We start from the raw sequence: 13,186 nt of genomic DNA, 5'->3' as shown, positions 1-13,186 counted from the left end.
CTTCATCTGGCAGCTGGTCTGCTAAAATGTTAAGTATCAATAGCACATGTGCAGCAGACCATTATTTCTAGCACACCAAGACAGTCGTGAAGAGGGCACAACAAAACCTATTATATTTGGCAAGGGTCTTCAGATCCTCAAAAGGTTCTACAGCTGTACCATCGAGAGCATCCTGACTGGTTGCATCACTGCCTGGTTTGGCAACTGCTTGGCCTCTGACCGCAAAGCACTACAGAGGGTAGTGGGTACAGCCCAGTACATCACTGGAGCCAGGCTTCCTGCCATCCAGGACCTCTACACCAGGCGGTGTCAGAGGAAGGCCCAAAAAATTGTCAAATACTCCAGCCACCCTAGTCAAAGACTGTTCTCTCTGCTACTGCACGGAAAGTGGTACAGGAGAGCCAAGTCTAAGTGAAAGAGGCTTCTAAACAGCTTTTACCCCCAAGATATAAGACTCCTGAACATCTAATCAAATGGCTACCCAGACTACTTGCATTGCCCCCCTTTTACGCTGCTGCTACTCTCTGTTATTATCTAAGCATAAGTCACTTTAATAATTCTACCCACATGTATATATTACCTCAATTACCTCGACTGACTGGTGCACCCGCACATTGACTCTGTACCGTTACCCCCGTATATAGCCTCACTATTGTTATTTCCCTGCTGCTCTTTAATTATTTGTTACTTTATTTGATTTATTTAGGTATTTCACTGTAAGGTGAAACAGGTGTAACCTGTTGTATTTGGCGACAAGCAAAATGTGATCATTACAGTATGGTGGGAGTAAGACCTAAGGAGCGCGTTGATGATACATACTGCCCACAAGGTTGGCCAAGGACGAGTCCAGGTCATCCGACACCAGTTTCCCAAGCTGCTGCCCGTTTGGGATTAGCCCCTGGCTGGGCGAGGAGGCCACTGTGGGTTTGAGGACACCACCTAAAACATTATTAATAAAAAAGGAAGAAGGGTGGGAGAGGGAGGGAGGGTGTAAAAGACAGAAATCCACAGACGAAACAGGAAATATGATGTGGTTAACGTGAGCGGTGGGAAGCAGATGTCGCACGTGAAAATGACAATAAGTTTGCTGGCGCAGTCCAGGGCTGAGGAGTGTGTCATCAACTCACCCAGTCATGTGCCATAAAACAGCCAAGGCCCAAAGTGTGTGTTCACCCAATGGACAAGGGAGAGAAACAAAACGATGGTGAGATTGTGAGTGAAGCACCCCAAAACCCACACATTAGATACATGTACACCACCGGTCAAAAGTTTTAGAACACCTACTTATTCAAAGTGTTTTCTTTATTTTTTACTATTTTCTACATTGTAGAATAATAGTGAAGACATCAAAACTATGAAATAACACATATGGAATAATTTAGTAAACAAAAAAACAAAAAAAAGTGTTCAACAAATCAAAATGTATTTTAGATTCTTCAAATAGCCACTCTTTTCCTTGATGACAGCTTTGCAAATTCTTGGCATTCTCTCAACTAGCTTCATGAGGTAGTCACCTGGAATGCATTTCAATTAACAGGTGTGCCTTGTTAAAAGTTAATTTGTGGAATTTCTTTCCTTCATAATGTGTTTGAGCCAATCAGTTGTGTTGTGACAAGGTAAAGACACGAAGGTCAGTCAATACGAAACATTTCAAGAACTTTGACAGCTTCTTCAAGTGCAGTCTCAAAAACCATCAAGCGCTATGATGAAACTGGCTCTCATGAGGACCGCCAAAGGAATGGAAGACCCAGAGTTACCTCTGCTGCAGAGGATAAGTTCATTAGAGAGTTTCCAGCCTCAGCAACGGCAGCCCACATAAATACTTCAGAGTTCAAGTAACAGACACATCTCAACATAAACTGTTCTGAGGAGACTGTGTGAATCAGGCCTTCATGGTCAAATTGCTGCAAAGAAACCACTACTAAAGGACTAAAAGTTCCAACTGCTGTGTCTTTGTGAGACGCAGTGTGGGTGAACGGATGATCTCCACATGTGTATTTCCCACCGTAAAGCATGGAGGAGGAGGTGTTATTGTGTGGGGGTGCTTTGCTGGTGACACTATCTGATTTTAGAATTCAAATTCTAAATAATATTTTAGAATTTGTAGCGATAAGCCATCCCATCTGGTTTGGGCTTAGTGCGCCTGTCATTTGTTTTTCAGCAGGACAATGACCCAACACACCTCCAGGCTGTTTAAGGGCTATTTTACCAAGAAGGAGAGTGATGGAGTGCTGCATCAGATGACCTTGCCTCCACAATCCCCCAACCTCAACCCAATTGAGATGGTTTTTGATGATTGGAGCGCAGAGTGAAGGAAAAGCAGCCAACAAGTGCTCAGCATGTGGGAACTCCTTCAAGACGGTTGGAAAAGCATTCCAGGTGAATCTGGTTGAGAGAATGTCAAGAGTTTGCAAAGTTGTCATCAAGGCAAATGGTGGCTATTTGAAGAATCTCAAATATAAGATATATTTTGATTTATTTAACACTTTTGGTTACTACATGATTCCATATGTTGTATTTCATAGTTTTGATGTCTTCACTATTATTCTACAATGTAGAAAATAGTACAAATAAAGAAAAACCTTTGAATGAGTAGGTGTTCTAAAACTTTTCAGTAGTGTATGTGTATATTCTCCACTCTTCACTATACACTTTATTGAGCACCAAAAGGCACTTTGCTGACAAATGCACCTTTCTGTGATGTACTTATGACTTCGTAGGCATAACTACTCAGGGGCAGAAGGCTATGTTGAGAGAAGTTGAAATGGTGCCAATACTCATTTCCTAAGCTCTTCCATTTCATGCAAGATTAGACAATGTGATGGAGAATTGTTACATTGCAGTGAGAAGATGAGGACAGCACTACCCTGACTCTTTGGGTTCTGTTCATGACAAACTGTCATGTTCCAGGCCCTGGCCGTGGCAGTGAAAGAATCAAGAATGTATGGCTAAAGGAGCTCGGAGGCACCGGAGCAGACCTTGCCAGTTATGAAACCCGCCATGTGTCGAATGACAGACAGGTAATTTAAAATCCCTGAGGGAAGGCTGCGCTTTCCCATGCAAAATAGCAACAACAAAAATAAACATGAATGCTACTTTTGGAACATTTCAAAGCAAATCATTCATGACCATATCTCATGGGGGTACATTTCCTCAATCATTGATCAAGCACTCACTGCAAGTATTTTGAATTCCTTTCCAAAACATCCAAGCCCAGCGATGGCCCATGAGGTGAGACGCCCCCAGTCACGAGGTGAGTTGGGCCCAGTGGGCAGCAGTGCGGAAGTGATCTAATTGCTGATCCTAGATCTGTGCCGAAGGGTAACTTCTATGTGGCACTTGTGCATGTGAAGAGAGGGATGGGGAATTGGGAGAGATCGGGGAATGTATGATCCTTACCAGCAGAGTCAACATTGTTGGCGGAGGCTGAGTTATTGCCAAACACAGAGTCAAAGTTGACGTTAAGGCCTCTGGCGGTCTGGGGCTGCGTGGTGGAAGACACTGAGAATCCTGGTTAAGAGGAAGCAAGAGTGTTGATATTAGCTGAGGCATTAATCGAGCTATAAAGCTTTCTGATGCAAAACAGAAGTCTTTATTTCGCTTGTTAACTTAAGTATGATGGTGCCGTCATCTTTGCAGACACCCTTCTTGTCCATTTAAACATATTCTGTACACCCAATAAGTTTTATTCAGGCCAGAGAGTAGACAGGGGGCAGTAGGAATGGCCAGCCCCAGGTACCTACCTCCAAATAGACCAGCTACAGCAGAGGGCTCAGACTGGAAGAGAGGAGTGGTAGGGTATGATGCTGGCCCACAGAAAGAGTCTGACACAACCAGAGGCAAGCAGGAGGGGAGAAAGGCAAAGAGATGTTTTAGAAACAAGATTAGAAACAAGATTAGAAATAACGAAAAACACAACAAATGAAATGTAGTATAGCTCCAGAAAAGTAAGCAAGAAGATCAAGTCAAATGATATATATCTAGCTCAGCAGTTTGAGAAAAAGGAAGAGAACTAACATTTTTTTTAAAGCCACCTCAAACAAAACGCAAAATACTCAAATGTTAGCACTAAAGGCAAACAGCAATCAGGGAAGCAACTAGACTAGAGCAAACATGAACCCGGTGTAAGTTCAGGGTCCTATGCTTCCAGGAGTTTTCAGAAAACAGGTCAGTCAGGTTCCCGGTCATAGTACCTGAGACAAACTGCTCTATCCGCACTGTGTGCTCAAGATCAGATGCAATGGAAGAGCTCGAAACAATAAAGGGATTGTAATGATCTGGAAAATTAAAAATACAATTCAAATTCAAATCAACAATGTGGATTGTTTTTCTTAACACTTAAAAAAAAAATGCAAAAAAAAAAAAAGAGACAGAAGTTGTAAAGTGACATGCGACGAACACACATAGGTAAGGAAACGTAGTGAATGTAAATATTTTAAGGCCCATGCTATAAATAACCTAATCAGTCAGCGGCCTGCCACGGCACACAGTCAAACAAAAACAAATATACAGTAACAGCAAGGTTTAGTTAATGGTGCTAGCAAGCTTTGACAAGGACCACACAGCTGAAATGCGTCAGCTTAAAAAAAAAAGCATCATAAACTTAAAACCTTGTACAGTGCCTTGCGAAAGTATTCGGCCCCCTTGAACTTTGCGACCTTTTGCCACATTTCAGGCTTCAAACATAAAGATATAAAACTGTATTTTTTTGTGAAGAATCAACAACAAGTGGGACATAATCATGAAGTGGAACGACATTTATTGGATATTTCAAACTTTTTTAACAAATCAAAAACTGAAAAATTGGGCGTGCAAAATTATTCAGCCCCTTTACTTTCAGTGCAGCAAACTCTCTCCAGAAGTTCAGTGAGGATCTCTGAATGATCCAATGTTAACCTAAATGACTAATGATAATAAATACAATCCACCTGTGTGTAATCAAGTCTCCGTATAAATGCACCTGCACTGTGATAGTCTCAGAGGTCCGTTAAAAGCGCAGAGAGCATCATGAAGAACAAGGAACACACCGAGATACTGTTGTGAAGAAGTTTAAAGCCGGATTTGGATACAAAAAGATTTCCCAAGCTTTAAACATCCCAAGGAGCACTGTGCAAGCGATAATATTGAAATGGAAGGAGTATCAGACCACTGCAAATCTACCAAGACCTGGCCGTCCCTCTAAACTTTCAGCTCATACAAGGAGAAGACTGATCAGAGATGCAGCCAAGAGGCCCATGATCACTCTGGATGAACTGCAGAGATCTACAGCTGAGGTGGGAGACTCTGTCCATAGGACAACAATCAGTCGTATATTGCACAAATCTGGCCTTTATGGAAGAGTGGCAAGAAGAAAGCCATTTCTTAAAGATATCCATAAAAAGTGTTGTTTAAAGTTTGCCACCAGCCACCTGGGAGACACACCAAACATGTGGAAGAAGGTGCTCTGGTCAGATGAAACCCAAAATTGAACTTTTTGGCAACAATGCAAAACGTTATGTTTGGCGTAAAAGCAACACAGCTCATCACACTGAACACACCATCCCCACTGTCAAACATGGTGGTGGCAGCATCATGGTTTGGGCCTGCTTTTCTTCAGCAGGGACAGGGAAGATGGTTAAAATTGATGGGAAGATGGATGGAGCCAAATACAGGACCATTCTGGAAGAAAACCTGATGCAGTCTGCAAAAGACCTGAGACTGGGACGGAGCTTTGTCTTCCAACAAGACAATGATCCAAAACATAAAGCAAAATCTACAATGGAATGGTTCAAAAATAAACATATCCAGGTGTTAGAATGGCCAAGTCAAAGTCCAGACCTGAATCCAATCGAGAATCTGTGGAAAGAACTGAAAACTGCTGTTCACAAATGCTCTCCATCCAACCTCACTGAGCTCGAGCTGTTTTCGAGCTGTCTCTCGATGTGCAAAACTGATAGAGACATACCCCAAGCGACTTACAGCTGTAATCGCAGCAAAAGGTGGCGCTACAAAGTATTAACTTAAGGGGGCTGAATAATTTTGCACGCCCAATTTTTCAGTTTTTGATTTGTTAAAAAAGTTTGAAATATCCAATAAATGTCGTTCCACTTCATGATTGTGTCCCACTTGTTGTTGATTCTTCACAAAAAAATACAGTTTTATATCTTTATGTTTGAAGCCTGAAATGTGGCAAGAGGTCGCAAAGTTCAAGGGGGCCGAATACTTTCGCAAGGCACTGTAGCTGTGGTCATTAATGGGAGATGCCATCACCGTTCCTTGTTTTTTTAATACCAAGGATCTACAACGACCAAGATAAGCATTCCTGAAAAACCTTTAGTAGCAGCAGTACATCTAAATACCACATCATATACCGTATGTAAACACAAATTGTACGCACCCACACACACAATGTGAACAGCCCCAAACATTCACTGTTGAATTCTATATTCCCCTTCAGAATACTGGAGTTCTGAAGCAAGCACTTTTGACTCTGCATCAACTCAAGGGGCAATCTGCAGTGCTACATCCATTGTTGGCCTTCAGTCATATGTACCCACTGAGTCTTGAAGAATATACCTTAGAAATACCTCATGAGCTTAGTTTAATTTCATACCGCATCAGAACACAAAATAAGCGTGTTTTATTTACTCCAATGTTACTCCATCATGGATGGTCAGTCCTTGCATCCATAGCTCTGTCTATTAATTTGAGAGTGGTTTAATTTCTCCAGCCACATCTCTCAGCTCTTTACGAAAAAAAAGGGGCGGGGATTAAGCTTTTGCGTTATTGTTTAAATTGCTGATTGCCGCTTTAGTATCACTTTTGAGGCACACACACACACACACACACGACAAGTAATGGTGCAAAGTCCCCAGTGTCCGGTCTGGAGCATTAATTCACGAGTTCTGCTGGCAACTTCAAACTAGCAGTGCCAAAAGCCCTGGTCTGCACTAGAAAGCCCCAAAAATTGATGGATGTATTGGGCTATAGAATTTGTTTATTATGATTAAGTTCGATCCCCACAGTGAATGATTCATAAGATCGCTACAAATGGAGATAGTTAATTAAATAGTGATCCATTCTGATCACTGCGTTTGTTGTCACACAGACCATGTGCCGAAACAGACCAATCACAGGCCGGCAGGCTATGAGGAGGCTCGCGCCCTCATGCCATAGACACTAAGGTTAACCCGCTCAGGCACGATGAAAACGACTACATCGACCATGATCCTTTGCTAGTTACAGGCACTTTCACCATGATTTTAACTTTTTTTTTTGTGCCATTCAGTAATATTTCTACTTTGCACAGTCTTCCATTGCAAATCTACCATTCCAGTGTTTTACTTGCTATATTGTATTTACTTTGCCGCCATGGCCCTTTTTTGCCTTTACCTCCCGTATCTCACCTCATTTGCTCACATCGTATATAGACTTGTTTATACTGTATTATTGACTGTATGTTTGTTTTACTCCATGTGTAACTCTGTGTCGTTGTATGTGTCGAACTGCTTTGCTTTATCTTGGCCAGGTCGCAATTGTAAATGAGAACTTGTTCTCAACTTGCCTACCTGGTTAAATAAAGGTGTTCTCAACTATCCTACCTGGTTAAATAAAGGTGAAATAAATAAAAAAAATAAAAATATGGCGCGCTTCAAATGTAAATAGTTTCCGGCTTCATGCACCATCGGGAGTTTTCCATAGGAATACATGGCTGATGTCAGAGTTATCACCATCTAATGGTTTTTATGTCTATGGAATGGTGCATTCAGGCTGAATATGACAATGGGAGACATTTCTGACAACACCATAACAGACAAAGAAAACGTAACACTAAAAAAATGTAAATGTTGTTTACCACCAAACATTTCATGAGTGGATGTCCTAGAACTAACACCATCGAAAGACACAACAGGCAGATGAACCACATCGACAACAGGATGTGTAAGGAAAGGGTTAACGTTTGGAATGGAGTCTTCGATAGCTTCTGTATAAGTGAAAGGATCTACACAGGCAAAGGGGACAGAACAAAAAGAAGTTAGAAGAGGACGGCGAGTCAAGTCAAAGGAAAGCATGCAGAAACACAACACCGGGTGCGGCTGAACATAAACCCCATGCCCCAGACAGAATTCTCCATAAACTGTGATAGTATCACAAATACTCCAAGTAGCATTGCAAGGAAACAAATATTGAAGTAGACTTGGAAACAAACAGCCTTATGTTGTCATCTAGAGTCACAATAATCTTTGCCAAGCTATAACAAACAATATTTTACGTAAAGCAGGTTATTTCATCACAGTGGTTATACCAAAGGCCATACTGAATTTTAACATGACATTTAAGTAATTTAGCAGAAAAATAGCGACTTAGTTAGTGAATTCATCTGAAGATAGCCAGGTGGAAAACCACATCTCAGTCATAATAAGTACATTTGTCCTCAATAAAATAGCTATCAGCAAAGTCAATTCTAGTGGAAAAGAAGAAGAAACATGTGCACCATTCGATAATGTTCACTTCTAGACATGACACAAACCAAGACAGCCTTAATCCATGTAACCTACACTTTACCGTCCTTATTGGAAATATTCAATTGGAACAAATGCAGCACATTTGCTTTAAAAACGTTTTTGAAAAGTATACTTTTATCAAGTAAAAAAAAAAGTTGTGTACAATTATAAATAACAAGAATACAAAAATAAATAATTCTAGCTTCAAGTTGATTAACCTGAAACTTTGCAGGACTGACAAAAAGTAACAGTGGATTCATACTGTGACTACAATTCATAGTGACTACAAGAACCCGAAAAGTATATTTGTAAGTGAAAAGGAAAACACAGTTAAGTAGGTTTATCTAATAATTTCAACCCTATCATTATTTACTTTCCATTGACACATGACCCTGAATTCCAAAGCACACACAACATTACAAGGCACTCTAGATAAAGGTGCCTCTTAATTTGGCACCTGCATCACGAGGTTTAAATACAAATGCCATGAATGGTGGACAACAGGTGTCATAACGAATCAGAAAAGGTCCGTTACTAACTTTAATGATATGAATAAATAAGGTTACAGTCATGATACAGACCGTTATTTTAGAGTTGCGGACAAACTGGCAAACTACTAAACTGATAATAAGATTTCAGGAGCTGTTTCATTAGACTTCAGTGCAGCTTTTGACTTGCCAGACAAACACTACGCCACACCCACTGATGTTAGTTTCTTCTCCGCAATGAGTCTCGATCTGAGTACCTCCCATACGATTTCTAGAATGGAAATACGTTCTAGACCATCTGATTGGTCCTAGAAACCGATGGATTGAGTCAGAGACAGCACACACGTGGGTAATGCAACGTTTTGAAAATTTGTCATTGGCTTTGATACTCTGATTGGTTAGAGATGATCCAATCGCTGATTACTTTGTCTTATACAACACCCCTCATTTTGACATCACCACAACCAACTTCAAAGATGGCAGTCTCAGACTGAGGTATGTCTTTTTAAAAGAATGTAACTAGGAAGTTAGTTAAGAACAAATTCTTATTTACAATGAAGGCATACCCCGGCCAAACCCTAACGACGCTGGGCCAATTGTGCACTGCCCAATGGGACTCCCAATCACAGCCGGTTGTGATACATCCTGGAATTAAACCAGCTTCTGTAGTGACGCCTCTAGCACTGAGATGCAGTGGCTTAGACTGCTGTGCCACTCGGGAGCCCTACAAGCAAATGATTCAGTGGAATAATTCAGTTGAGTCATCAGGCAAGCTTATGACATTATTGATCATAGTCTGCTGCTGAAAAAACCCCTGTGTTATGGCTTTACATCCTCTGACATCTTTAATGGAATTCTCTAACGTAAACCAGGTATTTAGGCATACCTCAAGATCTTGGCCCCTTACTTTTTAAAATGTTTACTAATGACCTACCATTAGCCTTGAGTAAAGCCAGTGTGTCTATGTACACTGATGACTCAACATTACACATGTCAGGTCAGCTACCACAGGAAGTAATAACTGCAACACTTAAAGAGCTGCAGTCAGTTTTAGAATGGCATCCTAAATATATCAAAAACTATCATATTTGGGACAAATCATTCACTAAACCCTAAACCTAAACTAAATCTTGCCATGAATAATGTGTAAATTGAGCAAGTTGAGAAGACTAAACTGATTGGTGTAACCCAGGAATGTAAACTGTCATGGTCAAAACACATTGATGCAACGGTAGCTAATATGGGGAGAGGTCTGTCCATAATAAAGCGATGCTCTGCTTTCTTGACATGACAATGAACAAAGCAAGTCCTACAGGCTCTAGTTTATCACACCTGGACTACTGCCCAGTCACATGGTCAAGTGCCACAAATAAGGACATAGGCAAATTACAGTTGGCCCAGAACAAAAGCAGTACGACTGGCCCTTAAATGAAAACAGAGAGCTAATATCAATAACATGCATGTCAATCTCCCCTGGCTCAAAGTAGAGAGATTGATAGCATCACTGCTAGTCTTTGTGAGAGGTATTGACATGTTGAAAGCACAAAACTGTCTTTTCAAACTAACACATCCAAACATACCCCACAAGACATGCCACCAGGGGTCTCTTCACAGTCTACAACAGACTCTGGGAAACATACCCCACAAGACATGCCACCAGGGGTCTCTTCACGGTCTACAACAGACTCTGGGAAACATACCCCACAAGACATGCCACCAGGGGTCTCTTCACGGTCTACAACAGACTCTGGGAAACATACCCCACAAGACATGCCACCAGGGGTCTCTTCACGGTCTACAACAGACTCTGGGAAACATACCCCACAAGACATGCCACCAGGGGTCTCCTCACAGTCTACAACAGACTCTGGGAAACGCACAATAATACAGAGCCATGATTACATGGAATTTTCTTCCACATCAAATAACTCAAGCGAGCAGTAAAATCAGATTTAAAAAACAGATAAAACACCTCACGGAACAACGCAGACTGTGAAGAGACACGCGTAACCCACACACACTAATATTTTAATGCTGTACATTTTATGTTGATGTTTTTTTTTATATAGTAATTATGTCTTACATGAAGTATTGTTTTATTTATGATGTAGGCTGTTGTTTTGTTATCATGTAATTGTTATATTCCTTTTTGAATCCCAGGAAGTATAGCAGCTAATGGGGATCCTAATGAATACCTAACTGTGATTTGATTGTTGATCAACTTTACCTGATTTTATCAGTGGTCTTAACATCCAATTTCAAATTCAAGCTCACCGATAGCTTTCAGGAGTGAGGTCAAATACACCAGGTACTGTATATCCACTACCAGCAAGCTTATCGAGTTAATAAGCTGTTTGAGAATGCTAAGGGTTGTATCCACTATGACCTGTGGAGAGGCCCATCCCAGTTTACACAGAGGAATCTGAATGAAAAAGAGTGTGTGTGAGAGAGAATCAGGCGTGTAAAACAGGCAACCGGCGGTGTGACGGGAGCTCTCACCTCCCCATGTGTTGGCTGTTGGTAGGCCAGTGGAGAGTAGCAGTGCCTGCTGCTGAAATGCAGGCTGCAAGTCCAGAAGGTCACTCGCCGCCTTGGAAGTGCTTGAGGGGGGAGGAGGAAGGGAAGTTAAAAAGTCTCCCAAAAACAAAACCCCAACTCTCCCATAGCCTACTCAAAAGGTTTTCCTAACGCTCCAGGTAGAAGTTTCACCTAGCAAAGGGTAGGGGGGGAACATTCTACCTACTCCTTACTCCCACCCTTCACCTACAAAAAAATAAATAAAAGTCAAAAACACTTCACGTACACTGAAGGCAAACTTGGCAGGCTTGATTAAGCAGCCAAGAGGGAGAAACAATGGAGTCTCTGAAAGTCACATGCAATCAATACCCTCTGTACAGCCATGGAGGCTCCGTAAACAGCTACCCCTGAGCTTCATGCCTTCAAACGGGGGAATGCACCCTTTCCATCCACCTTTAAATTGGCGCTACGATTTATTCATTTTTCTTCTTATTTTGTAATGCTCACATTTATGTACAATATTATTTTTAGAAGGCCATTGTAGAGCAGGGTGATATGGACAGAAATCCATACCCGATAAATGTCCTGAATTGATGCAATAATGATAAATAGAAAGTCTATAACATTAATGTGTTGTTGTTTTATTATTATTCTGTAAACTACTACTATGGTTGTAGCCATCAATTTTCCCATTAACAATCACCCATATTAGCAAACTTATTTCATTTCAAACTTCACATTTCTCTAGTATAGGCTACTTATCGTAATGAACGATATCAGCATAATGCCTGCGATGTGATCGGTACGGTCGGTGTCCATTGATCATCCCAGCTTTAGTACACTGACATGTGTGCAGCTGGGGCACTACAGAATAGTTCCACTAGCATCAAATTCATTAGGTGGGCAAAGGCATAGGGAAGAGTGGGTAAGAATAGATGGGCAGGCCAATTAATAGCAATGGAGTCTTTGGCTCTATGGATACATGGCATTGACGGTCTAGTCTGGCTTCAACAACCCCAACCACTACGCTATTATTAATACTCCCTCAAACATCTGAAACAACTGCAAATGTAAACATAGTTTGCATCTCAAATGGCACCCTATTCCCCATTTAGTGCACTACTTTTCACCAAGGTTCATAGGGCTCTGGTCCAAGGTAGTGCACTATATAGGGCACAACCATAAACTCAACAAGGAGCTATGAACCGTGCCTGGGCACTATACATGTAACCTAGCATTTTGGCAAAGTCAGTGGGGGAGTGATAAGGGTAAGGCCTAGGAGAGAATGGGTGCTCTAACCTGTTTGTGGAGCTGGGTGTGGAGAAAAGGTCGATGGCCGGTGCTGTGTTGATGGTCCGCCCGTCAGTGGACACAGGGGAGGCAACCGTGGTGGCATAGGAAGAATGACCGTTCTGGAGTTCCTTCAGACGCTGCTCCTAGGTGGAACGGGCAAAAGTCAACAAAAACAAGCACCCGGGCCTACCTACAGTACACTGGCCAGCTAACATTTTCTGAGAGCATGAATTTTGACTTAATTTTTAACCAAGGTGGTGGGGACTCCGTGGCCTGATGACCGCTGGAGAGCAACTTATTAGCTAAAAAAATATCCCTTCTTTGGATGACCTCGGGCTTGATGCTTGGTTGGATACCATAGCATTAATTTAGATTAAAACGAGAACAAAAACCTAATTGAAGACT

General features: G+C 41.6%; 1 protein-coding gene across 19 annotated transcripts in view; it reads right to left on the bottom strand.

The window, feature by feature from the left end:
* Positions 1-13,186, bottom strand: part of LOC110533412 (phosphatidylinositol-binding clathrin assembly protein) — a 63,423-nt gene that overhangs the window by 19,069 nt on the left and 31,168 nt on the right. For 5 of the 19 annotated variants that reach the window (XM_021617579.2, XM_036989750.1, XM_021617573.2 and 2 more), the window contains 6 exons: positions 12,788-12,924; positions 11,471-11,571; positions 4,194-4,277; positions 3,744-3,824; positions 3,400-3,510; positions 820-939 (listed from right to left, as the gene is read on the bottom strand). In XM_021617579.2, coding sequence (XP_021473254.2) covers positions 820-939; positions 3,400-3,510; positions 3,744-3,824; positions 4,194-4,277; positions 11,471-11,571; positions 12,788-12,924 — 634 coding nt within the window. The remainder of the gene's footprint in view (positions 1-819; positions 940-3,399; positions 3,511-3,743; positions 3,825-4,193; positions 4,278-11,470; positions 11,572-12,787; positions 12,925-13,186) is intronic. The other 14 variants (XM_021617585.2, XM_036989751.1, XM_021617586.2 and 11 more) reach the window with 7 other exon arrangements.

The sequence above is a fragment of the Oncorhynchus mykiss genome, chromosome 10 (assembly GCF_013265735.2).
Source record: "Oncorhynchus mykiss isolate Arlee chromosome 10, USDA_OmykA_1.1, whole genome shotgun sequence".
Lineage (NCBI taxonomy): Eukaryota > Metazoa > Chordata > Actinopteri > Salmoniformes > Salmonidae > Oncorhynchus > Oncorhynchus mykiss.
Note: the sequence above shows the minus strand (reverse complement) of the source record. Positions and strands in the feature narration are given on the sequence as shown.